This window comes from Saprolegnia diclina (assembly GCF_000281045.1).
Source record: "Saprolegnia diclina VS20 unplaced genomic scaffold supercont1.77, whole genome shotgun sequence".
Lineage (NCBI taxonomy): Eukaryota > Oomycota > Saprolegniomycetes > Saprolegniales > Saprolegniaceae > Saprolegnia > Saprolegnia diclina.
The window spans coordinates 124418-148448 of record NW_008246144.1 but is presented as its reverse complement, the minus strand read 5'-3'; the positions used below and the strand labels follow the sequence as shown (position 1 = coordinate 148448).

The following is a 24031-nucleotide window of genomic DNA, read 5'->3' as shown; positions in this document are numbered from 1 at the left end:
CATTATAGCTAATCAACTAGTCTAAATACTAGCAAGCTACAACGATGTAAGCCAAGAGATGTCTTGGCGTGAGTTTGCACAGCCCGGCGTCCTGGAACTTGCGCGCGCGAGAGTGAGCGGGTCGCCTAAGTAGGGCTCAAGAAGAGCCGCAAAATGGTCCGCCCCGAGGATGGTGCAGTCCTGCGGGCAAGTGCCGTCGTTAACGACCTCTCGGCCGCATAGCACAACGGCCTTGCCGACGTCGAGGCGCCGGCCTTGGCCTTGCGGGCCGCGATCGGCGCGGGGTCCTTGGTGACTGCCTGGAACAGGTGCATGATGCACGACTCGGCGCTCATTGCCGGCACGTTTTGCAGGCCAGCTTGCCGTAAGGCCTTGAGCCCGGTGCCTGGAAACAGGCGGCGGCTGCCACGCCCGTCGGCGCGGACGGCGTCTTTGCGCTGGCGCGTCGTTGACGGCTTGGTGCGTGGAGCACATCGTGGTGGGCCGGAAGCGGCGGAGGTGCCCGCCGGGGCGTCTTGGAGCTACTGCGTGTTGATGGCGAAGGCGAATTGAGAAATGGGAAAGCAGCCATCAGTGGCCGCGGAGCGACAGGGCGTCAAGAAGCGTAGAAGCCTCAAGTAAAAGCACAGGAGCGACTAGGCGCAGAGCCTTTACCTGGGGACCACTCTCGCATCTCAAAGGTATGGATTGATAGGCAAATGACAGTGGCCTTTTGCAGACTATCTTATGGTTCGAATCTTATTCAGCCCCGACAAAGATGGACGCTGCCGACGACAAGACGACCGCGTCTGATGGACATTAGCGAAGATGGAGAGCGTCCACTGCACAAGGTATCTCCATCTTGGGCAGCATTCTAGTCCACCTCGACGCCTTATAAACGTGTTACACGACGGCCCATTCCGGCGACCCAAGCTTGTGACGCATGGCGCCGCCAAGTCGACAAGAACTCGGCTGTGGTTGCCGCGTGTCTCGGACCTGCCCGAGCGTGTTTAGCCACGTTTCTCCATCGTGCGTCGCCCAAGCGTACATCAACTCAATGGCGTGTCTTTAGCTCGACGAGGACGAAGCAAAGGACATCGACGACGCCTCGTGGCCCAAGACGACCTCGGGAGCCGCCCAGCGCAGCGTGTTCTCGACCGGGTTACGTGCAGCTGTGCGAGCTTGGCGACATGGCCGGCAGGCAGACGTTGGTGCTCTTGAAGGCGCCGTGCGCACTCGCATCTCGATGACGACGTCGCATCGATGGAAGTGATCACTCCTCCGTCTCCTTGAAGAGCTTGTAATGTGTGCTACTGCATCTAGTTGCCGTCGCCTCGGTCTCTCTTCTCGTGTCGATGGCCTGCGAATCGGTCGCTCAATGCGTCTGCAGTCGTCCAGGACGCGGTCGGCAAGACACGGATAGCTTGTGCATCGAATATATGCTCGTCGCGTTACTAGCACGATATAGCTCGTTCCGACTTAGACGTTGATGACACGTGCGAGCTTCTGGATGCGGTTGAGGAGCGCATCGCCCTTCTTGATCGTCTCCTGGTACTGCGCGTTCTTGGCGTCCGGGCGGTTGGTCTCGATGACGCCCGAGACCTAACCCGCGATTATGAATCTCGAGGGCAACTCCCTGCTGCGTCGCTACCTTGTCGATCTTGGCGTTCAAACGGCCAGCGGCAATGAAGCGCGAGAGCTCGGCGTCCAAGAACGGAATGCCGACGCCAAACGAGTGGGCCATCGACTGCATCGTGACGCTACGAACATTTGAGATTGAGATTGAGATTGAGACAAGAGTGCTACCTTCGGTACGCCTGGAGGAACTGCGTGTACGCGAGGATGCGCAGCTCGCGGTAGATGAAGCGCGAGTGCGCCGCGAGGTACTTGTCGCGGTGCACATACGGGTGGAGTTGCACTACGCACAAGAAGTTGCTTCAAATGGCGCTGGACGAGTCGTACCCATGGCCGTAAAGAACTGCTTGTAGTTGCAGTTGTAGAGGCCCTCGAGAAAGTCCGAGAGGTGCGGGATGTCGCGGATCACGGCCAACACCTCGGACGAGTCGACAATCTACGCGTTTGTATGAGGCAACGCTGAAGATGATGCTCGATGGACGCGACCTTCTTCTTGAGGTCGACGCGGTCCATGCTCAAGACGCACGTGACGACGGCGTAGAAGATCATGGACGGGTACGACATGAGCTCCGTGCTCGTAAACGTAGCGACCGATTCCTACATGCATGCTAGAAGCGACAATAGCGATCGGCATAGCGTACCTGGAAGAGCTTGGACGCCTTCTTAAAGTCGCGGGCCATGAGGAGGTAGCAGCCTTCGTAGACCTTGAGCCGGTTGCGGCGGTCCCAGTCGCCGCCTTCGTCGATGAGCGCGGTCGCCTTTTTGATGTGCGCTTCGACGAGCTCGAGGTCCGAGAAGAAGAGGCCGATGCGAATGATGTGGAGCTCGATGATGATCTTTTGGTTGATGGACGTCGGCTTGGTGAGCGCCGTCTTGAAGGCGTCCAGCACGTTAGCCTTGTCGCCGATCTTGGAGAAGACGCGCGCGCGCGCGAGGTGCGTCTCGAGGACCTCAATGTCACCGAGATTGGCGATTGCGTCTTCCAGTTGCACGTCGAGCGCCTTGAGCTCGTCCTCGTTGGCCTTCCTAGAAGCGGCGCATGTTGAGACATATCCTTGTAAAGGTCGAGCAACGTACTTCATCGTCGCGAGAAGCGCCGCATCGACGGGCCACTTGAACTCGGCGCAGAGCTGCTCATAATATGGGGCCATGTCTACAGATATGATGAGTCACTGCGCGCAGGCCATGACAAGCGTACTGTCCGCTTGGATGTGCTCGAGAAGCTTGGCCTTGGCCGCCGAGACCTCGTCCGCCGAGACCGCCGCATGCGCCGAGGCCGACGCTTGCAGCAGGTAGTGCAGATGGGCGATCTCCATCTTGGGCAGCACACTGATGTCCTGCTCGAGGTCCTCCGAGACCTGCGCAGCGGTCTTGGTCGTCTTGTCGTCGGCGCCCATCGTCGTTGCGGGTCGAATATCCAAATATGGGGTCCGGAAAAAGTCTCTCGAAATACATACCTCTGTCCATTGCATATGCATATCTATCGATAGATAAAGGATACCGCACAAGACTCGATACTGACTAAGGGCACGCCCCCTAAGCCGCCTTGCTATCCGGACAAATGCTACACACTTGTTCATAGCCGCAGTTCGCCGACTGGCCGGTGCCGGCGTGACTGGCGGTCGCTTGGCCACTGGCGGCATTCGACATTCTACCATGCCGCCAGCATACGGTAAGCTGCAGGAAGTCGTCCGCGCCGGCGGCAGCGGCGAGCGTCGCCTCTTCACGGCGACGCTGCTCAAGGTAATTGAGCACCACGATATCGTAGCATTCCTCTCGCCACGCGAGATGGAGAATACTTGTCTTATGTACTCTCCATCTCCAGTCGAGAGAGGAGAGTACATAAGACATGTATTATCCATCTCGCGTGGCGAGAGGAAGGTCACGATATCGTGGTGCTCAATTACCTTGAGCAGCGTCGCCGTGAAGAGGCGACGCTCGCCGCTGCCGCCGGCGTGGACGACGTCCTGCAGCTTACCGTATGCTGGCGGCATGGTACAATGTCGAGTGCCGCCAGTGGCAAAGCGACGAGGCGCAGCGGCCTGCAAAACCTCGGCTCAAGCAGCAAGCCACGCCGGCACCGGCGATTCGGCATATTGCGATCGTGAGGAAGCCCATCCATGGAGCAATTGTGGTTGCTGGAGAACACCCTACAACTCGCCCCGACGCCGTCCATGTCCTTTGCTCAGTAGGCGGCCAACGTTGCTGCAACCACGCATAACTAAAACCAAATGCAGTGTTTCATTATTTCAACTTGGGCGAATCCTCATAAAACCTTTTCGCGTTTGGGCAGTGACACTGACGACTGTACTGTGTCACTGGGCGGTATCTGAGACGAGTAGATTGGGAACGAGCTCACATCGTGTTGCTAAATAATAGTTTAAACGCCTATCGGGTTATACGTCGAAATGGCCGACGCTGGTTTCGGAATCGGAGCTCACAATGAAGAATGCGCCGTCGTGCTTGAAGCTCATCGTTTTGCTCAGCGACGTTGATATCTGCTGCTTGCTGCTCAAGCGTCCCAACGTCGTCATGCTCAAGCCGCCCGGGTCCATGGTCGACGACGCTTCCAGTCGGCGCTTGAACGGGATTTGCAGCACTGTTTTGCCACAGATTGAGAGCTGGTAGCCGTGGTAGAACCGGTCCATGCTGTCCGTGCGGACAAAGACCATGAGGCAAAACCCGATGAGGCAGAGCACCCACATGAGCTGCACTTGGTCAAAGTAGTCGGTGCGGTCGCCCGAGAAGCGCGCCGCGACGACGACCGAGCCAAGGGACCAACCCGCGAGCACGAGGCCGTACATGGTGCCCATGTTGTAGACGCCGTACAAGTCGGTGAGGAAGCAGCCAATGACCGCGAACCCGCCGCTCGCAACGGTCTTGGTGATATAAATCATGGTTCGGAACCGAGCAAAGTCGTCGAGGCTCGTAAGGAGCAGCGGCAACGACACGGCGGGCACCAAGAGCAGCAAGAGAAACACCACTTTGCGCGCAAACGCCGGGTTCCAGTAGAAGCCTTTGCTCATCGCATCCGAAAGCATCGGGCAAACCACGCGGCTTAAAAGACCCGCAATGTCAGCGCGCAGCATGAGGTGGTCGCTGCTGGTCGTGTTGAACCAGCGAGGAATGCGGTCTTGGTCGGTCGGGTCGGAAATCTCGGCGTAGAGAAGCCCGGTACACGCAAGCGCGGCCGACGCGACCACGAGACAGAAAAAGTCCGTCGAAAAGATGCACTGGAGCAGCGTCAAGCCCTTGACGTGTTCGTGGTACGCTCGGTCCGTGCCCGCGACCGCCCCGTCCTGACGCGGCTGCGTTACCGCCGAGTAGTTGACCAGTGTCATGCCAATGTTGTAAAAGTCGTCTTGAAGCGTCGTCGGACTCAAGACGGCCTCGGTCGGGATGCCGTGCATGTTGTGGCCTTGGACGCGGAAGGTCGCTGGTGGTGTCCGCATCGCAACTATCCCGAAGGCGAGGAGCGGCGCGAGGAGTAAAATCACAAAGAGGAACGTCGTGTTGAGCGCCATCTCGTCGGCGAGGTGGTCGCGGACGCTGTCGAAGGTCGCGTTCCACGCAATTTGCCCGGCGCCAAACCCGAGCATGCTCACACCGAGGGCCGAGCCGCGCAGATCGGGGTACCACTTTTGCACGGTCGAAACCGAGCAGATCATGAGGAAGCCAAAGCCGAGGCCGCAGCCAATGCAGCCGACGACCAGCGGCGCCCAGATCCGCGCCCAGAGTGCAATCTGGATCGCGCAGAGACCCGCGACCGCGAGGCTGCTGCCGACGAGCATGCTCCAGCGCGGCCCACGGCGCTCGTTGACCGGGCCCACAAAGGCCATCGCGAGTGCAATGGCGACACCGCTCTCGATCGTGAGCCGCGCGTTGCGGTTGTTGGTGGTCGCGCCAAACACGTTCAAGTCAAACGGTTTGGAAACGATGGTCATGGCGAAGAGGACGCCACAGACAAACTGCACTAGCACGGCGGCAACCAGAATGTAATACCGGAAGAACGGTCGGCACTGGCACGACCCGTACCGGGCGCCGGGCAAGGGGCACACAAGCAGCCAGCGCTCGGCGTCGATCTCGTCGGGCGACTTGGGCGGTACCACGATGCGCCAGTAGTCACGGAACCAACGAGACATGGGGATCGGTAAATGACAAATGGTATGGTGTGATCGCTTCTAGTCGAGTAGGGTCGTAGATTCGGACGCGCCAACCGGTTTCGTAATTCCCAAAACGGTTGTCAATTGTGTCATGTGTGCCGCGAAACGTCGCGACCGAGCGGCGTGCGCGACATACATGTACTCATTTGTGCGAATTGATGGCTGCGACAACTTGTCGTGCGATGTAACGACGTCGTTTCGATCCGGCGGTGCTTACTGGGACGAGTCCACTTGGAGGGCCACCAGTTTCTGTTGCCACGTTATACAGTGAGGAGCTACGGATCTGCGACTCGATCGCGCATCGGGGTGCGTTTACATGACACGATTGTACTAGTATGTCGATTGAGGCCAATGGGGAAGCGAGGACAGACTATCCGCGTCACACCTGGAAGTGCACACAAGTCATCTTGTGCAGCAGTAATGCACACCATGTTCCCTTGTCGACGTATACCGAGGGTTGTTGGGACTTCGATGGTCGCTCGCTTCGTCGCTGGAAGCATCCTGAGTTCCCTCCTGGACACACTCGGGGCGTCCGAAATCAGAGTGATACCTCGTGCGCCTTTCCATTGATGCTGTCAATGAATTCGCCAAGACGTTGCCGAGGAAGCGGGATTGTCGATTCCGCGAGCGCGGTGCATGCACCCGTCGTCGTCGTAAGTAGCAGGTCCGCGCGTCAAGTCGCCACCTTGTCAATGTGTCTTCATCTGGCATGCGCATTTTTGTCGCTGATGACTACTAACTATTTTTCATAGGTCGTCGTAGTCATCAGATACCAAGTGCCATTGCAGGGAATGCGCTGGTGTGGGAATCCAGCAGTGGGAATCCAGACGACTTGCCGGGATCAGAAATCAGATTATTGTCCAGATGACACCTCAGACTCATTGCGAAACCAGATGGAGTGCCACGCAAGTCAAGTCGAGCGTTTGTTTTTGTGTTTGAAGGAGGTTTGTGAACATCGCTGGAGTCGAAGGCTCGATTGTCTCATTCGCCTTGACGTTGCTCGTTGTAGTACCTGCTATGATCTAGTAACCGCACACTTCTCGCAGCCTCTTCCGCATGCTCTTTGTTGACAGCTTACAAGACTGGTGGGCAATTACGGTCCATCTCGAGCGATAGTCCTCTCGGTATCGGTGGGAATTCCTCCTCAAACTACACCGAAAGCTCGGTGATTTGACGCGCGCCAAGCCTAGAAGGTAACAGCTTATTCGTGCCACAGCAATATCCCATGATGCACAATAACTTTACGCTAACTCTACGAATGAGGATCACTTTGCAGGTCCATGATTTTGTTTTGCCAAGTTGAGACGAACTCCTTCCGCGTCGGGTCGTGCCACGCAAGCGGACGTTTGCTCCACTCTAGCCGCCGGGGCTATAGACACTATACTAGCAGTGTACTAACTCTGCATCTAAAGGAATGACGGCGCGGCCGTCAGTAGTCGATGCGAACGCATTGCGTGCGGCGCTTGCACTTGAAGCGCATCAACTTGCCACAATCACACACATTCTGATTTCAAGGGCCCCCCACCCTCTTACAAACACCAAGTATAAGAAAAGCCATGATATATTGGGGCCCCCTCCAATCCCGGCTTGAGCGCCGGCCACTGAACGCGGAGTGGCATACGAGCGGTATAGCGAACGACGAGGATGGGCGTGCTTCTGAAGACGGCAGTAGTCGGCGTCAGCGTCGTCGGCTTGGCGCTGATCGCATACGAGCGAGCGGTACGACCTCGTCGCTCGTTCGGCATAGGCTCATGCCACGCGTAGGGCAGTGGGCAGTTGGCGCAGGCCGCGGGCGCCGGCGATCTGACGCGCGTCAAGGCCCTCTTGGCGGCCGGCGCGGACCCGAATGCCACCCAATACGTACGTTGCCCTGTATGTTGGCCGCGCTCATGCGCTTGTTCTAGGGCTTCTCGGCCCTCTTCCACGCTGTCAACAACGGCAACGTCAAGATGGTCAAGATGCTCGTGGGCCTCGGCGCCGACGTCAACCAGGCATCCTGGGTACAGCCGCGTCATCGCCATACATCATATGCAGTAAATATGGTCATAGGACATCGCGCCGCTCTACCTTGCAGCCAAGAAACGCTACAAGGAGACCATGCGGGCGCTGCTCGAGGCTGGCGCCGACCCGAACGCGACCCACAAGGTATGCATCGAACGTAGCTTCGCCCTTGCAAGCTCGTGTCTCGGCGGTAGGGCCAAATGACGGCGCTGCTGATGGCCGCGTGCCACGGCGACTTGGAGCTCGTCGACTCGCTCTTGGCGGCCAAGGCGGATGTCAACCAGTGCAGCGAGGTACGGCGGTGTACATACTTCTCAAAGCTCATGGCAGCGCTAGCGGGGTGTCTCGCCTCTGTACGCCGCCTCGGTCCTCGGCTACGTTGAGATTGCCCGTCTCCTTGTCGCCGCTGGCGCCAACGTCAACGTGACCGAGCACCAATTTGGCCTCTCGCCGCTGCTGATCGCAGCGCACGCCGGGCACAAGACGCTGGTCAAGCTGCTCCTGGCCGCGGGCGCCGACATCAACTACTGCAGCAAGGTCATCTTTTGAAATAGGCTGAAAAAAATGTGCTGAAAGCAATGTAGCGCCCGGATACATGCAAGCGTGGTCTCTGGAGCCTCCACGACGACGACGTTGCCGGCTTTAGCCCGCTCTGCCTTGCGGTCGCCAACAACCACGTCGATATGGTGCTTGCCCTCATCATTGCCAAAGCAGACGTCAACAAGGTGCGTCGTCTGCGCCAGAAGATGAAAACGCTAGATGAAGGGTTAGGGGTCACCGGCGCCGCTCCTGCGTGCGATCCAGCTCGGCAGCTTGAACATGGCCAAGATCCTCCTTCGCGCCAACGCCAAAACGGACACGGCCTTTGTACGTCCTCACTCGTTGACGTTGAACGAGGGCTCATGCGTATCGATCATAGCACGGCGAGTCGCTCGTATCGCTCGCGGCCAAGCTGGGCCACGAAGACATTGTCCGCGCGCTCGTCGAAGCCGCCAAGCAAGCCAAGGTAGACACAAGACCTTCGTCTCTGCAAGAAAATGAGCCAATGCGGGTGTAGCCGAGCTTTTTGACGCGCGTCTTGTCCCGGGAACCGTCGCTGGATCTCTCGGTAGGACCTGCAATGGCGGTGACTTGGTTTGATGAGCTTTGTCTAGTCGCCAAGCCATGCTGCATAACTCGAGTTTGCTCTTTTTGTTAACCGACAACACTGTTTCTTCCTGCGCGATGGCTGCATCCGCGTCTAGTTGAGCGTATGCCGCAGGTGGAATGAGCGATACGAGCAGCAACAACGACGACACCGGAGAAGGTGCTGCGGCTATCGCCGACGCAATTGTCGAAGCGCTGGCGTCAGCTCTGCCTATGTAAGAGGAACGAGACGGTCGCAAATGCCGGGAGCAACCCCTCGTACGGCTTGGGACAGCATTTTACGTTGGTGACCTCCCAATAACGCGTCCAGTACGAGAGGCACCTGAGGGTAACCTGTGAGATGTGAGAGCGCGTCATCATGCAGAGCAAGCGCAGGCCCTGCGAACCATGCGCAGCTCCGTTGGCTGATTAGGAAAAGGGGAGTTGCAACGTCATACCATCGTATGCACCACAGTGCATGACTACACGGCGTGCAGTTATCGCTTGCGTACGAATCTGAGCGACCACAGTTGCACAGCTCGAGCGCACCTTACGTGACGTTTACGCGAGAGATACAGCGGCGCGGGCTACGTGCTTCTTGCCGCCATAGTTCATAGCGTCGACATCTCAACTTTCGATTTGGTGTTGGCCAAACCTGCACCCTGATGAGGCGGCCCTGGCACCCGCCCTGTCCCCACCAAAGCATCCCCTTAGCCGCGCTCGCTATAAGGGCATCGCTGCGAGTGCCACATATTGGGAGTGCACGGTGGTTGCATTGATGGGCAAGACCCTCGGACAAATCAGTGTTAACGCTTCATATGCTCTTGGTACTACACCAAGCGTTCTGCCGCGGCGCGATGCCGCAACAGCGAACCGTCGAGACGAACGGAGGCCGCTTAGACTGCGACAGCGCAACCGATTGCTTGTGGGTAGAACTACTAATACGAGTGCTTCTGCCAGGTCATTCGGGTGATGTCATTACCGCGTTCTCAACGATGACGCAACGACGATGTCGACTTTGACGTACCAAGGTGCTTTCGTGAGGCGAATGGCCATACAAGGAGGCTTTGCACCACGCCTTGCGCTTGCATCTCGATCGATCGCACGGTCGTTTACATACTAGTAGGTCTATCGCATCGGTCACTCTCGGTGTTGACTCTACTCGACAAGTTGTGCATCAGTCCTGCGTCCCGATTTGCCACGTATTGGCTGCGACATGTCCTTTCCGGATACTGGCGGCAAGGGCAACGTCGCAATCGCTCAACCTCGTTTACCGCACGACGAGGGCTTGCTACAAGCGCAATCACGCGCGTATACACATCAAATTACACCACGTGAAGGTCGTCTTGCAGCTCTCAAAAGTGGGATTGGCCTGCCCGTGCGATGCGTTTACGGGTCGAAGGCGCTGCTTGGTTTCTGCGTCATCCACTGGATAACCTTCCGAGTCGCAGCCCCGACCAGGCACCCGACGACGCTGTTCGTTGCGCTGACAAATGGCTTCTTCGTCCGATTCTTCTGATGCGCCGAGGCACTTGGCGTCGTACCGTGATGCTGCTGGGTCGATCGACACGTTGGGACAAAGCCAGCGCGACTGCGACAGCGCGTCAACAGATGTATTTGGCGACGCATCCATTTGAGAGTCGAGAGGCTCATTTTCGGACTTGCCGCCAAAAAACAAATATGTTCGGCTGGTTCCGTGACTACTGGCGCATCGTGGTCCCGCCCAAGGCGCCGTCCGAAGTCGACGCCGAGCGCTGGCTGCTGGTGTGCCCTTTGCCGGGCGAGAGGTACGGGTCGTGCCAGTGCCGACCGTTCTTCCGGTACTTTATCTTGCTCGCCGCGATCGCGTCGCAGTTTGTCTGCGGCGTGCTCTTTGCGCTCAGCACCGTCTCCAAGCCATTCGATTTCGATGCCTTTGGCGGCCACGACCAAGGCCGCAACATGGCGCTTGGCATCCTCTCGGGCATCTGCGTCGCGCTCACGACCGCGTTCGTCGGCCCAGCTTCCGAGCGCAACGGCCCGCGCTGGAGCACACTCCTCGGCGCCGGCTTTGTTGCCCTTGGCCTCCTCTTGGTCCAACTTGCCCTTTGGACGCTGACATGGTCGCCGCTCGTGCTCGGGAGCGTCTCGCTCGGCCTCGCTTTCGGCTACCTCATGGTGAGCTCGATCTCGACGGTGCAAAAGTGGTACCCAGATGCGCGCGGGTTCGCCATGGGCGCGTCCATGGCGGGCTTTGGTGCCGGCCAAATCGCGTGGAACGAGCTCTCTGCATACGCCGACGACCACATGGACGACAGCGTGGCCTCTAAGAATGTGTTTTTGCTGACGCTGGTGGTCCTATCGCCGCTCCTCGGCTACTGCGTGCTTGCGATGCGGACACCACCGGCGACCTTCCGCGTCAACGGCCACGACATGCACGGGATCCCGTCCGACGCGGTGCTCAGCGCCGAGCGCATCCAAGGCGACTACCTCGACTTTGGCATGACGCTTGTCAACTACACGGCGGTGACCAAGCCGCGCGCCGACGCCGCCGCGCCGGGTACCGAGCGCGCCTACTACGAGCACGTGCGGGGTCTCACGCTCGTGCAGTGCATCTTCTCGACCGACTTTGTGTGCCTCGTGCTGGCGTTTGCTGCCAACACGACCATGGCGCTGCTGTACGTGGAGATTGCGACGCCGAGCCTCGACGGTCTCTTGACATCGTGGTACAACGTTTCGCTCGACGAAGCCAACGCGTTCATTCTGCATGCGGACGCGGTTGGTCTCGCCGGCCGCTTCTTTTGCCCGATCCTCTCGGACGTTCTATTGCGTGCGCTGTACTTGAACCCGGCGTACGCGCGGAAGCTCATGATGCTACTGCTGCTGCTCGTACCGGCGATCGCGCTGCCGCTCCTGCACAGTGAGCTCGACGACTTTGGCCAGCTGAAAACGCTCATTTTCATTGTCAAGGTCTGCTCGGGCGGCGGGTTTGCGGTCATTGGCTGCTTCCTCACGGATCTCTATGGCGTCTACAACATGGGTACGATGTACGGCCTCATTCTCATGAGCTGGTCCCTCGGCATGGTCATCGTCGGCCTCGTGTTCTCGGGTCTCAAGCGCGACTTTGTCGATCAAGTCCGGCTCATGTGGATCCTCTCGCTCGCGGGGTTTGTCTTTATGGCGCTCGTGCGCACCGACAATATGGACCGGTTCTACCACGGGTACCAGTACTCGATTTGTGGCAAGATCATCATCCAGCGGCCGTACAAGAAGTCGAAAAATGTGCGGCAGAGCGTCGCGTCGATCGCGCGGTCGACACCGACGCCGGTCGGAGGCATCGCACCCCCCGAGGTCCCGCGCACCCGCTACGAAGAGCCCTTCTTCCTCGTGAGCTCCGATTCCGAGACGAGCTACGTCGTCTAAGTTATTTACCATACTATAGTCCTTTCACACAGTTTTTGTTGGCTTGGTATGGCTGCCGCCAAGATCGACAGGCCATTTTGAAATCATCACAAAGATGATGCAGAGAACGAGCAGCCATTTCGAACCCGAACACATTTTACGTGCACACAAAAGCGACCCAAGGAGCTGACCCAAGGGAGAAGTGTCGATATCCGGCTTTGAAAACATTATCCGGACGCGTCCTTTCTGAGCCACACGTGGCACGCCCAGCGGCCTCCATTCAACCAAACCTATGTACGAACTGTGATCGCTAGAGTACCACGAGTCATGAATTTTGGCTGTCGACGACCGAAAAGAGCTAAACAAGAGAGAACTTGTGGCGCTCGAGGAGCCGAATCGCGAGCACTTGGAGAATGCAGCTGCCGCATGAGATTTGGCGCCAGCCGCTGCTTCGAATGCCAACGATGACGAGCACGCGACTTGCATTGGTCCGTGATCGTCGATCGCGTCATTCATCTCTATCACGCATACGGCGCGTGCCTTGTCCTGGCGTTGACAACAGCCGGTCAGTCGGCAGCGCTGTCGCAGTCCGTCATCATGCAAAACCTTCGGTTCGGTTCGACGCGCATAGCGCACAATCTTGTCTGCAGCGAACAACAACGTCGTTCATCTCTTTGCCGAACGACGTGCACCCATGTATACCCATCCTATGTGGCCCGTCCACAGCGAGCTACACCCACTGGCTACACCCCTCGACCCCGCCTTTGCACTCCATAGTCCTTCCTTTTTGGACCGACGACCAAACGCTGTCCAAACGAGGCAAATCTATTACTTGGTGCTATTGGAGTTGGAACATCTTCGCATCCACGAGAGAGCTACCCGAGACGGTGCAGCGGGATCGCTTGACGGAACCGGTCGCCCAACCGATGCCGCTCGGGCTCGTACGAGAAGAGGCGCCAGCTCTTGACATCAAACACATAGACGTAGTCTTCGCGCCATTGCAGCGTGAGCATCCCGGCCATCGCCGCCGACATGCGATCCAAGTACGTCTTGCCGTCGATGGTCCAGAGGTCAAGTTCCAGCATGTAAAAGCTCGACGCGCTCAGGAGCAGCGTCGGGATAGGCGGCCGCACGAGCGACGGCTGCATCCATCGCTCGACAAGCGCGCAGCTCAAGACGCATGCGAGCACGAGACCCACGTCGCCAAACAGTCGCCCGGCGTCGCCGATGCGGATGTAGCCGCTCACGCAGTGTAGCTCCAAGTCCATGTCCACATAAGCGCAGCTCCGCGCGAGCGATGCGCTGTAGCCTTGCGGCGAGAGCAGCGTCCAGAGGGTCGCAAGCGCCCACACCGAGATCGAGCTCTTCCACGAGTAGTGGGTGGTGTGCTGCCGCGTGACGCAGCTGAAGAGGTCGTTGACAATGTAGACTAGCCACGTGAGCTCGGACGACGCAAGCAATGTCGTGAACAGCGAGATGCGCGGCGCGGTCAAGCGGGCGCCAACGCCGACGGCCGCGAGCACGAGCGGCTGCGTGTTGAGGAGCCAAACGGCCGTGATGCCGCGGACAATGAGGAGCGTGCGGCCAATGTAAACGTCGCCGACGATCCGGTTGAGTGCAAAGAGGTTCATACCCTCAAAGCACCCGCGGCACACCACTGACGCATACAGCGCCAGGACGCCAGCAACGCCGATGAAGACGCCCGCAATGTACCGGACGCACTGCTGACAGACGTACGAGAGGCGTGTCGGAATGTCGTCCGGCGTGAGCGCGAGCGAGAGCGGGTTGGTGTGGCTCGAGATCGCCGTGAGAATGCTGCTGTCACCATGAAATGCCACGACCTCGCGCTGCCCGACGACCCACTCGGCGAGGTAGCACCATCCAAAAAAGATCCAGCTGCGCTCGGTCGCGTCGAGAATGTTGATTTTGTACAAACTCACCGAATCGTTGGGGTGCGAGAGGTACTGGACGGTGTGAATCTGCAGCGCGCGAGCCTCGGCCTCGGCTACGGTCGCAAGTGTCGTGAGCTCCTTCGACTGAAGATATTGTTTGATAAACATATATGACGCTGCGTAGATCGCAACACAATTGTCTTCGACGTACACGTCGTTGGCGCAAAACGCGTCCAAATCGCTGGACGTTAAACCATTGGCGCCGTCAAACCCGAGCAGCGCCAGCAAGAGACCGGACGTCGACGGCGTCATGTACTCGTGGTACCACCACGAGCAGAGGTAGTCCATCCCAAAGAGCGCGTACAAGGCGCCGCTGGGCGGTGACGCCGGAATGTCGTTGCCGCAAAAGAGGTTGCCGCCGACAATGCTGACGTCGACGCTCTGCAAAAGCGCCTTGGGTACGTGCCCAATGTACTGCTTGATCGGCAGCGACTGCAGCATTGTCTGCGCCGCCGGTGTCGTCAGCGCGACGTTTGCGATCGCGCGATTCACCCGGTCAAACAACGCCAAGAGCGAGCTCGGGACGCTCACATAGATCATGTCGACGGCGCCAAAGGGGCCGAGCGTCGCTTCAAGGAGCGCAAGGCCGCTGCGTAGGGGAGCGTGCAGCGTGAGGTTCTGAAACAAGAGAGACGCGCTCGAAGTGTTGGTGAACGCGTAGTTGGGTGCACTACGGAGCAACGACGTGCCGGTGATAAGCGTGTGATTTGCGCTGAGCGCCCAGAGGTCGCTGGCGAGCGACCAGTACATGCGGTGCGACGTCTGGTGGTCGAGATGGAGGACGCCCCGGCGCTGGCTGAGCGGTAAATGGTACGCGACGCCAAACGCATTCATGATGACCATGTCGTCCATCAGTCCCGTGTCCTTGAAGTTTTGCCACTGGAGCAGAAAATACGAAATGCCATGGCGCTGCCAGTAGGCCGCTTCGTCCGATGACGACAGCGCGTTGGCTCGCACAGTTTGCAGCCATGCTCGCCCGGCAGACGATGTCGTGAGGTACTGACCAAAGCCAATCGCAAATGAGTCCCCCCAGCAGGCATCCCACGCACTCCAGTCCCGGAGATTGCGCAGACTCGACTCGAGAAACACGGCGCCGTTGCTGGTCCATGCTTGGCACCGTTCTTGCCGCCGAGACGTACTCGCCATCTCCCATACCCGATCCAAGTCGAGGTAGCAGTATTGCGTAAACATCCATGGGAGTTGACACGGGTCCATGGAGCGGAGGCCTTGAATAAGCTCCAGGAGCGGCGCCGAGGTGTTGAAGAGGTACCGGCGCGCGACCGTGGGGTACCACGACACTGTGTTGGCGCTTCCGTCGTAACCTTGGAACGGATCTCCGAGCGCCGCGTCCTCCAATGTGAGCGCCGCGCTCGAGGTTGAGAGCAGTTGTCGGTTGAGTGTATTGGCCAAAAACAGGTGCGCACCGGTGGTATTGAAGCCGGCCCAACCAAAGTCGTTGGCCATGGCGCGCTGAAGCACGTCGAGGTACGCCACGTTGCTCCAGAGCGTGCCACCCAAGTAGACAAGCCCGAGCAGGCGCAGAACTTGCTGGACCACCTGCTTGGCAACGAGGCGTGTCCAGAACGGCAACACCTTGGGCATCAGCAGATCGCTTTTCTGCATCTTCATCGCGGGCGACGGTGCGTGAAACGGAAGCACGGTGGCGATGCCGCCGCTGGCCGTGATACAGCCAAAGTCATCGTGATGCAAGAGCAACCAGAGCTTCACGTCAAACACATAGGCGTTACCACGGAACGTGAACGGGAAGATGCCGCAGAGTATCGCGGCCACCGGACGCAGCTCGTGGTGGCTAGCGTCATCGATCTCGTGAAGAAACAACAGCGCTGGCAGCGGCACCAAGCCGTTGGTCGCTGAGTACGGCCGTCGAGGAGCTTGGTTCTGTCGCGCAGCAAGCAAAAGCGTCGCGAGCACCGAGCTCGCATGAATACATACGATCGTGAAGCACCGGACACCGCTGCCGATGCGGACGAGGCCACTCGCGCAATACGTCATGTAGTCCATGTTGACAGCGTAGCACGACCGAGAGAGGAGTGCCGACGGCGTCAGCGGCGCAGTGTGATCGAGAGCGAGCACGATGGCCCATGCAATGCCAGCTGCGAACGGGAGCGCGGTAGCATCTCTGTACAGCGGCAAGCAGACGTACTGCGCGGCGTAAATGAGCCAAATCGACTCGCCGGCCAAAATACCCGAGAGCCAGAGAGGCCGGGGCGAGAGAGCGACGCGCGCAAGGCCGTCTTGTGTCGTCGCTTGCAGTGGCACCGTGCTGAGGCAGAGAATCGCAGCGACGCTGCGGACCACGAGCACGTTGCGACTCACCCAGATCGAGGCGCCCACCGGGTAGAAGGCGACCCAGTCGGCACTGGTCCCTCGAGTATGTTGACCGAGCCGCACGATGAGCAGGACGACAACGAGAGCCAATAGCGTCACTGTCGGAAGCGCTGCAAGTGTCGAGAGGTACGGTCCGAGACCGGCGAGCGGCGGCAGCGCGGCATCAACGATGGGCGTGTACAGGTATGACACAATGGTGAACGTTCCGACGTCGCCTTGGACTGAGATGACTTCGCGCGCATTGAGCGCCCAGTCCAAGAGGTACATCCACCCAAGTACACTAAAGTTTGGCGCGAGCAGGAGCGCTTCGTCCACTTGGATCGTGCCGTTGCGCTCCAAGATCTGAAGCAGCCCGACGCGTAGCGCCGCAACGTCATCGCGCACCGACACCGGTGGCGCCGGCCACGCGAGTGCCGTGTAGGCCTGTTTAACGTCGGCGAGTAGGGTTGCGCAAACGCCCCATTCGCTTGGAGGCAGCACCGCGCAGACGTCCGAGGTCGACGCGACGCCGTCATGCAGCCAGAGCGAAAAGAGGGCGGGAATGAGGTGCCACTCGACGGTCAGCGGCGTCTGGCTGCCGCAGACGTCGTCGAATCCAAACGTCTGCTGCACGAACGGGAGTGGGACGCCAAACGTGCACATGGGATTGCCCGAGTAGAAGCGCAGAGTGGGGTCGGCAAAGTGCGGTGGGGTCGGCAACATCGTCCGGCGAGACGATGACAATATTGGCAGTGAATTCGCATGCGTCGCGTAAACGGTTTTCTCAAAGCTGTCGACAGCGAGGAGCAAACTTTGCGGCGGCGGGACCCACTTGACGTCAATGATCCCGAGCGGACCAATCGAGTCGTGAAGCGCCTGCTCGACCGGCCCGAGCGGCAGTCCCTGGATGTAGCGCTCGATCTGGTCCTTGTCAATGTTCGCAAAGTAGTTAGCAGTGCCCCGTACGAGACTTTGATTGGTCCCAATCGCATACAAGTCATCGTACAGCAAATTGTAGAGAATCCCAGTGGTCCGAAAGGTCCAGCGATTCGTTGCCAAAATGGCTTTGATCGTCATGGGCAGCTGCTGCCCAAGTGCGTTCTCGACCAGAATGGTCTCGGTGATCCCGATACCAAAGCCGGTGCCGTACTGCAGCGTAAAATGCGTCAAATTTGCTTGGGACCACAGCGCCACTTCCGCGTCGACCGAGCTCCATGTATGCGTCTTGAGCGCTGCAAGCCAGTGGGCGCCATCCGCGCTGCTGGCCGCGATCGGGTTGCCGATGGCAGATGCAAACTTGCCTTGCGTATTCTCGAGCCAAGCGGCAAAGTTGATGTTGCGCAAGACCGTCTCCAAGTGCACCGCGCCATTGGTGCCATCGTACATGGCACAGCGCGCTTGGCGCTTCAGCGTGTAGGCCATTTCCCAGCGTTTTGCAAGATCGGCCCAGCAGTAGGGCGTGACCATCTTGACCACTTGGCGCGTGCGCAGGCGGCGAAGCCCCTTGACACCGTCCGTTAAGGACGTCAGCGTCGAGTACATGATCAGTCGAGGGTACGCGGGGCTCGTGCCCCGGAGCCCGGAAACGTACGATGTGGACAAGAGGTCCAGGGGCCCATTGCCACGCAGCGCGAGCTCGTTATTGAAGAGCGCAACGACGATGGGGCCGGACGCAGACAAGTCGGGCCACACATAGTCGGTCGAGAGGTACGTCGCAAAGACGCCGAGGACGTACACGCTCAGGGCCATGGACCCGACGACGTAGAGCATCCCAAGGACCTCGAGAGATCGACGGACACTCGGTATCGACAGAAGCGCCGCCGCTGGCTGGGTCGACGATGGCCCAAACGGTTCAATGGGCGGCGCGGCCGCGACACGACCACTGGGCATGGCAACTGCAAGAGTTGGCGCCCTTGACCCAAGCGGCGTCTCTGGAAACCGCCGTCGGTTGCAGCCAGGGCGGATCCGTCACATATGACGTGGCGGCACGACAGCCCAGACAAGCCAAGCGACTCAACGCACGCAACTTGACGTCGATTCTGCAACGACTCGTTTCAACGCTGAATCGTATTGATATTTTGTAGGGCTTCTTACTACGAGCACGTCTCCTGTCACTGGACGCAGCTTGCAGCACCACCCAAATCTAGTCTCTTGCCCTAGCTAGCTCTTGCCCTAGCTAGAGTTGTGGTCCTGTGCCCAAAAGCCAGTACCGACGCCTTGGAGGATATCGCTGCGCTCAAGACGCCGACGATTCATGCACCAGCTGCATTCGTCCTCGCCGCCTCTGCCGTGGTCCTGCTGCATCGTTGGTTCCGTGCGGGGTCTATGCACCGTCCGTATCCGGATACGGTCGCGTGGTTTGTGGTATCCGGACGGCCCAGTCATGCTCGCAGAATTCAGTTTTTGATTTCGTCCAAGAAGCAGCAGCAGCAAGATGGGTGGCGGCAACGGTCAGAAGAGTGCGCAGGCGCGTGATCGCAACAACGCCAAGAAGGCCAAGGACGCCAAGGCGGCCAACCGCCCGGAGATGAAGGCCAAGATGGAGGCCGACCGCACGGCCATCAAGTGCAAGATCTGCATGACGACGTTCATGGTCAACGCCAGCGTACGCGCCCGATGCCATCGATACGCAGCTTGCTCATCCTTATGACGTAGGCGCGCCAGCTCACGGAGCACTGGACGGGCAAGCACCAGGACAAGGGCTTCACGATCGAGCAGTGCTTTGAGAAGATGCCGGCCAAGTAAACCAGCTTCGGTCGACCATGATGCATATGTATGTCGCAGCCCGCGATCGCGTCCTCGCGACGTGACCGTAGCTACGTAACGACACAACCTGACCATTATTATTGCTCTACACCATGCTCACTAGCAGCCATCGCATGCCCAGGACTGGCGGCCGCGAGCAGCATCAGTGGCCATCGGCTGCTGGGCGCAGGTGGATGCGGTAGTGGTTGATGATGGCCATCGACCCGAGGTAGAGAGATGGCGCAGGTCGCATCTTGCCGAGGAAGGGAGACCGCGCAGGAGGTAGAGATCCGAGCGCCATGCAACCGCGGATGGCAGCCGCTTCCATCGAAGCAGCGCCCGCTTCCTCGGAATTCGCAAGTGCACCATACAAAACCCAAGTCAATTCAAAACCATTGCAGCGCCACCCATCAGGATGGCCGAGATGGACGTGGACGCCGAGCTCGCGCTCCTCCTCAAGGAGCAGGAGCAGTTCATGCAGGGCGGCAAGGTCTCCTCCGTGAAGCTGCACACCAAGCCCAAGCCGGCGCCATCGGCGTCCAACGCGCCGCCGACGCTCGCGTCGGCGGTCATGCGCGGTGCGGTGCTCGAGCGGTCGGCGCCGGTCACGCGCCCGATGCCCACGATCGTCGGGACCGCGCAAGGCTTTCCGTCGACCAAGAAGCAGAGCGTCTTTGGCCGTCGACGCGCCGAAGCGGCCAAGACGCAGGCGCCGCCATTGCGGTCGTCCAGCGCGATCCCGTCCGACATCCAAGCCGACAACGACAGCGCGATCGCCAACATGTCGCTCGACGAGATCAAGTCGGCGCAGGACGAGCTGCATGCCTCATTGTCGCCCGAAGTCCTCGCCATGTTCCGCAACCGCGCTAAGGCCAAGGCGCCTGCACCCGCCGTTGCACCGCCTGCTGTTGCACCGCCCGTCGCCGCGACGCCACGCACGCAACGACCGCTGCCGCGCGTCTCGAACGACGCCGAGCTCGCGTCGGCCGTGCAAGGCCTACCGGACGAAGAGCGCGCCAAGCACGAATGGATGACGTCGCTGCCACCGACCACGTCGTCGTCGTCGACGGCGGTGCGCGTCGACTTTGATGGTCACGTCCTGCCTGCCACGGACGGCCTCTTGCCGCCGTCGCACTCCGGCCTGTACCACCACGGTGACGACCCCGACCGCCCTGGGTCTCTCTTCGTTTTTACGCTTTTGCGGTGCGCTCATGAGGAGGTTCTCTGTGTTTTAGGTACACGATTGAGGAGCTCGTCTTGCTCGCGCGGTCGACGGTCGCGTCGCAGCGGGTCGTTGCCTGCACCGTGCTAGGCAAGGTTCTGCGGCAGCCCGAAGACAGTGCGATCGCCGTAGGTCCCATTGCCCTTGCGCTGCGACACGCCCTCGACGACGCCAACCAGTCGGTGCTCACGGCTGGCATCGACGCGCTGCACGCCGCCCTTGTGCGCTTCGACGTCCTGTGCATCCAGCCCACCGGCGTGGCCATGACGCCCGTCGATCGCTTTGGTGCGTCACGCCGACGCTAGTGGTGGCGACTGACCGCTTCACATAGGAAAGCTGCGCGTTGTGCGGTACCTCCAGCCGGCGGCCAAACAGGACACGGACGAGGATGACGACGGCGACAAGGACCCGGACGACGTGCCCATGGAGCTCAAGGAACTCGCAGCCGCCGACGCGATCCAAGCCCTGCTCAAGACGCACTTGCCATTCCGCTTGCGACACTTGCTGTCGCTATCGTCACTGCGTGGGACTCGCAGCCACGACCAAGTGCTCGACTTGTGCGTTGCACTGGCGATGCACTCGCGCCGGTACGCGCTGCTGACGTCAGCTGTAGCTGACGACGACCGTGTAGCGCGGCCACACACCTGTTGGAGGTCAAAGGCATGACCAGCGTGCTCCTCGAGCTCTTGAGCCACGAAGGCATCGACGACGTCCTCGCGACCTTGGCCGTACGGTCCCTTATATCCAAACGTGGCGCATGACCAAGGTCGTAGATGCGACGCAAGACGATGGTCCTCCTGCGGCGACTATGCCAAGCTAACGCGGCGCTAGCCGCCGTGTGCCTCCAGGACCAGCTGCTCACAGCCACCAAAGTCGTGTTGGCGATTCGCCATCCGGGCTTGCTCCCCCTGCAGGTAGCGCCACGCTCATGTGTTGACCGTGCAAACTGGGTTGTAGCTGGACGCGCTTCGGCTCTGGAGCGTCTGCCTCTCGTACGGGATCGATCTGCACAGTGTCGCGTACTTGTACCCGCTTCTGTGTGGGTATCCGGCCGCGGGGCTTGCGGCCGACGGCGTCGCGCTCTCGCCGTGGCCGATCGAAGTGCAGTGTGCGATTCTCGACGCTCTCACGCTTCTCGTGCGCAATGGCGTCGAAGCCGCGCAGTACTACCGACTGCTGCCGTTCTTTGTACAGCAGGCTACGGATCTCCTCTCGCAGCATGCGGCGCTGTCGACATCGCCCATGGTGGCTGCCGCCGTCCGCTTCCTTGCCGCTGCGTGGCCCATCGTCCAGTTCAACACGACGATCCTCGATGTCGACCCGTACATTCGCGTCACCCCTGTGCTGTCAACGCTCTTCGACGCTGTGCTGGCGTCGTCGACGGGGCTCGAGGTACGACTGCATGGTCCAAGGTGCTTGTGTGATGACGTGCCGACGTAGTGGCTACCGGACCTCTTGGCATACTTTACGGCGCTTGCTGCCGCGCCGGCCAAGCAGCTTCCACCAGGTAGTCTCGCCTCTTGAGCAGAAACGAGGCTGATGGTGCGTCTAGTGTCGTTGGCGGGGCTGGCAAAGGCGATGACCCCAGGCTTTCTCAAGCAACTGGCGCCGCACCGCTCGATCGGTGTCGCGTGCGCTCTCTTCTGCACGACGCACGGGTCGAGTGAGACAGCGGTGCTCTGGCCACTCTGCGTTGCATGGCTCGCAAGCTGCCAGCCCGGCGACGAAGCCGACGCCCGCAGCATCGTCCGCGTCCTCTTTGCGACGCAGTTCCCGGCCTTGTGTGCTCTGTTTAGCGCCATGGCCGGTGCGAGCCCGAACCCCAAGGAGACGTGTCACGTCGTTCAGCCCGAAGATGCGCCGTCGACGCTGCCGTGGCCGACCTACTGGCTCTTTAGCCTCTTCTCGCGCATCGCTTCGAGTGATATGAGTGCGTCGGCGTGGCAGACGCTCCTAGCCGAAGCGTGTTCGTTGCTCCTGCAGCTCGAAACAAGGTACCAACTCGACTGCTTGAAGGCGGTCATCGGACACGATGCTGCGTAGCGCACCGGCGCTGCTCGACGCGACGCCGACGGCCCATAAGCTCGTGCATCTCAGTCACGTATACCTCCTCGAGACGGACGCATGGCTGTCGCCTGCGGTCGCGACGCATCTGCAGCCCCTCGTGGCGCACTATGTAAACGCAGTGGCGGCCGACGGATGGCACGACGCGCTGGGCCACGTCGTTCAATGCTACAAGCCGTGCGAGCCTGGGAAGGAACCTGCGCTGGTGCAGTCGTTTGTCGAGTCGCTGCTCCAAGTCTTTTGTGGTGCGTCGTACGGCGACGTGGGCGTCAGTGCGATTATGACGCTCTGCTTGCACCCGTCGCTGCCGCTGGAGCTCCGCCTCTGGCTGTGGTCCGAGCTGAGCATGAACGGTGGCCTTGCGCTCGTCACGGTGCGTCGACCATTTAGGAAGAACGTTCTCTGAACATTCTGTGTAGGTGCCGACGGCACTGGCGTCGTCGTTGCTGGCGACGACCGAGAGCAAGATGCTCGATGCGTACGTCGCCAGCGTCGTCTCGGTGACGATCACGGCGACCCGCGGGAAGGACTTGTACGCGGTGGCCACGCACCACCTGGCTCGCTATTGCTTGGGTGCGTCGGAGCTTGCGGCCTCGCAGCGCCAGCAGCAGGTTTGGCTGCGTCTGCTGCAGTCGCCCGCTAAGGTACTAGCTCCACCCTTGTCTCTTTGATTGACCAGCTGTGTTGTAGGCGCTGGCCGCGGATCTAGCAGGCCATGCGGAGGCCAAAGATGCGCGCGCCAAGGTGCAGTGGTGTCTGCTGCAGCCGTCGTTTGCGTCCGTACAACCGACGCTCCACTCGCTGCTCTAGCACGAGTTAGCAAACACGGATTTCTAATCGAACAGAATGATGATCGTGAATGCAGGTCATGACTAGAACAGAATGTATGCTCCATCCAGAAGTCGTGGTGCCCACAACGTCACTTTGCATTTCCCATGGAAGCTCCTAAAGGACAAGAGAGTAGCCAGTGGCTGGACGAGTTGATGCAAGACGACCAAACGACGTCGGGCCGCTACCGCCCATCGGACGAACCGACACTGGCACCGATACCGACACTGGCACCGACGCCTGCACCGACACCGACGCCGACATCGACACCGACACCGACGCCCACACGACGACCCACGCGGCGCTCAGCCATGACACCGCCGCATTACTGAAGCTAGTGCTACGTGCTAGAGTCTGCCGCGACATTATATGATGATTAATCCAAGTAGCACTGTCTTGCATCACGCCCGACTCCCGGACAACCACTTCTCTGAGTGCACGCTATTGATTGGTTAACCTACGCAGCTGACAGCCAGGGCAAGCAAGGACGCCACTAGCACGAGTGTTTGCAGTGCGCTCTTTGACGAGATAGGGGTAGGCATTAGGAGACGGGAGTGGGACAATTTGCCAAACGACAACTCAGCTCTAGGAGATTAATTTGCGTCGAC

General features: G+C 59.7%; 7 protein-coding genes across 9 annotated transcripts; 4 read left to right on the top strand and 3 right to left on the bottom strand.

The window, feature by feature from the left end:
* Positions 1 to 1401: 1401 nt before the first annotated feature.
* On the bottom strand, positions 1402 to 3054 carry SDRG_14756 (hypothetical protein). The gene is made up of 8 exons (XM_008620910.1): positions 2813 to 3054; positions 2692 to 2767; positions 2256 to 2640; positions 2101 to 2211; positions 1942 to 2050; positions 1786 to 1897; positions 1631 to 1739; positions 1402 to 1581 (listed from the first exon to the last, which is right to left on the bottom strand). Exons 1-8 carry the CDS (start codon positions 3009 to 3011, stop codon positions 1459 to 1461), a joined length of 1224 nt encoding a protein of 407 aa, XP_008619132.1. The 5' UTR covers positions 3012 to 3054; the 3' UTR covers positions 1402 to 1458.
* A 956-nt stretch (positions 3055 to 4010) lies between these two features.
* On the bottom strand, positions 4011 to 5756 carry SDRG_14755 (hypothetical protein; the record flags this gene model as incomplete). The annotated part of the gene is made up of 1 exon (XM_008620909.1): positions 4011 to 5756. The coding sequence occupies one exon, from the start codon at positions 5754 to 5756 to the stop codon at positions 4011 to 4013; it is 1746 nt and encodes a 581-aa protein (XP_008619131.1).
* Positions 5757 to 7351: 1595 nt separating this feature from the next.
* On the top strand, positions 7352 to 9021 carry SDRG_14754 (hypothetical protein). Of its 3 annotated transcripts, none has more exons than XM_008620908.1 (11): positions 7352 to 7496; positions 7547 to 7637; positions 7682 to 7777; positions 7827 to 7922; positions 7973 to 8071; positions 8115 to 8315; positions 8363 to 8503; positions 8550 to 8645; positions 8698 to 8784; positions 8836 to 8886; positions 8933 to 9021. In XM_008620908.1, exons 3-11 carry the CDS (start codon positions 7727 to 7729, stop codon positions 8951 to 8953), a joined length of 843 nt encoding a protein of 280 aa, XP_008619130.1. In that variant the 5' UTR covers positions 7352 to 7496; positions 7547 to 7637; positions 7682 to 7726; the 3' UTR covers positions 8954 to 9021. The 3 variants fall into 3 exon arrangements, with proteins under 3 accessions (XP_008619130.1, XP_008619128.1, XP_008619129.1); XM_008620906.1 differs by having other exon boundaries at positions 7542 to 7637; XM_008620907.1 differs by having other exon boundaries at positions 7542 to 7637; positions 8698 to 8886.
* Positions 9022 to 10566: 1545 nt separating this feature from the next.
* Positions 10567 to 12337, top strand: SDRG_14753 (hypothetical protein). The gene has a single exon (XM_008620905.1). It carries the CDS (start codon positions 10584 to 10586, stop codon positions 12303 to 12305), a length of 1722 nt encoding a protein of 573 aa, XP_008619127.1. The 5' UTR covers positions 10567 to 10583; the 3' UTR covers positions 12306 to 12337.
* A 751-nt stretch (positions 12338 to 13088) lies between these two features.
* Positions 13089 to 18498, bottom strand: SDRG_14752 (hypothetical protein). Its single transcript, XM_008620904.1, has one exon. It carries the CDS (start codon positions 18452 to 18454, stop codon positions 13160 to 13162), a length of 5295 nt encoding a protein of 1764 aa, XP_008619126.1. The 5' UTR covers positions 18455 to 18498; the 3' UTR covers positions 13089 to 13159.
* A 406-nt stretch (positions 18499 to 18904) lies between these two features.
* On the top strand, positions 18905 to 19420 carry SDRG_14751 (hypothetical protein). The gene is made up of 2 exons (XM_008620903.1): positions 18905 to 19169; positions 19220 to 19420. The coding sequence occupies exons 1-2, from the start codon at positions 18999 to 19001 to the stop codon at positions 19307 to 19309; spliced, it is 261 nt and encodes an 86-aa protein (XP_008619125.1). The 5' UTR covers positions 18905 to 18998; the 3' UTR covers positions 19310 to 19420.
* A 269-nt stretch (positions 19421 to 19689) lies between these two features.
* SDRG_14750 (hypothetical protein) lies at positions 19690 to 23477 on the top strand. Its single transcript, XM_008620902.1, has 11 exons — positions 19690 to 20485; positions 20545 to 20816; positions 20863 to 21118; positions 21163 to 21259; positions 21305 to 21445; positions 21489 to 21923; positions 21972 to 22038; positions 22084 to 22525; positions 22575 to 22968; positions 23015 to 23239; positions 23286 to 23477. Exons 1-11 carry the CDS (start codon positions 19725 to 19727, stop codon positions 23403 to 23405), a joined length of 3210 nt encoding a protein of 1069 aa, XP_008619124.1. The 5' UTR covers positions 19690 to 19724; the 3' UTR covers positions 23406 to 23477.
* The last annotated feature ends 554 nt before the right edge of the window (positions 23478 to 24031 follow it).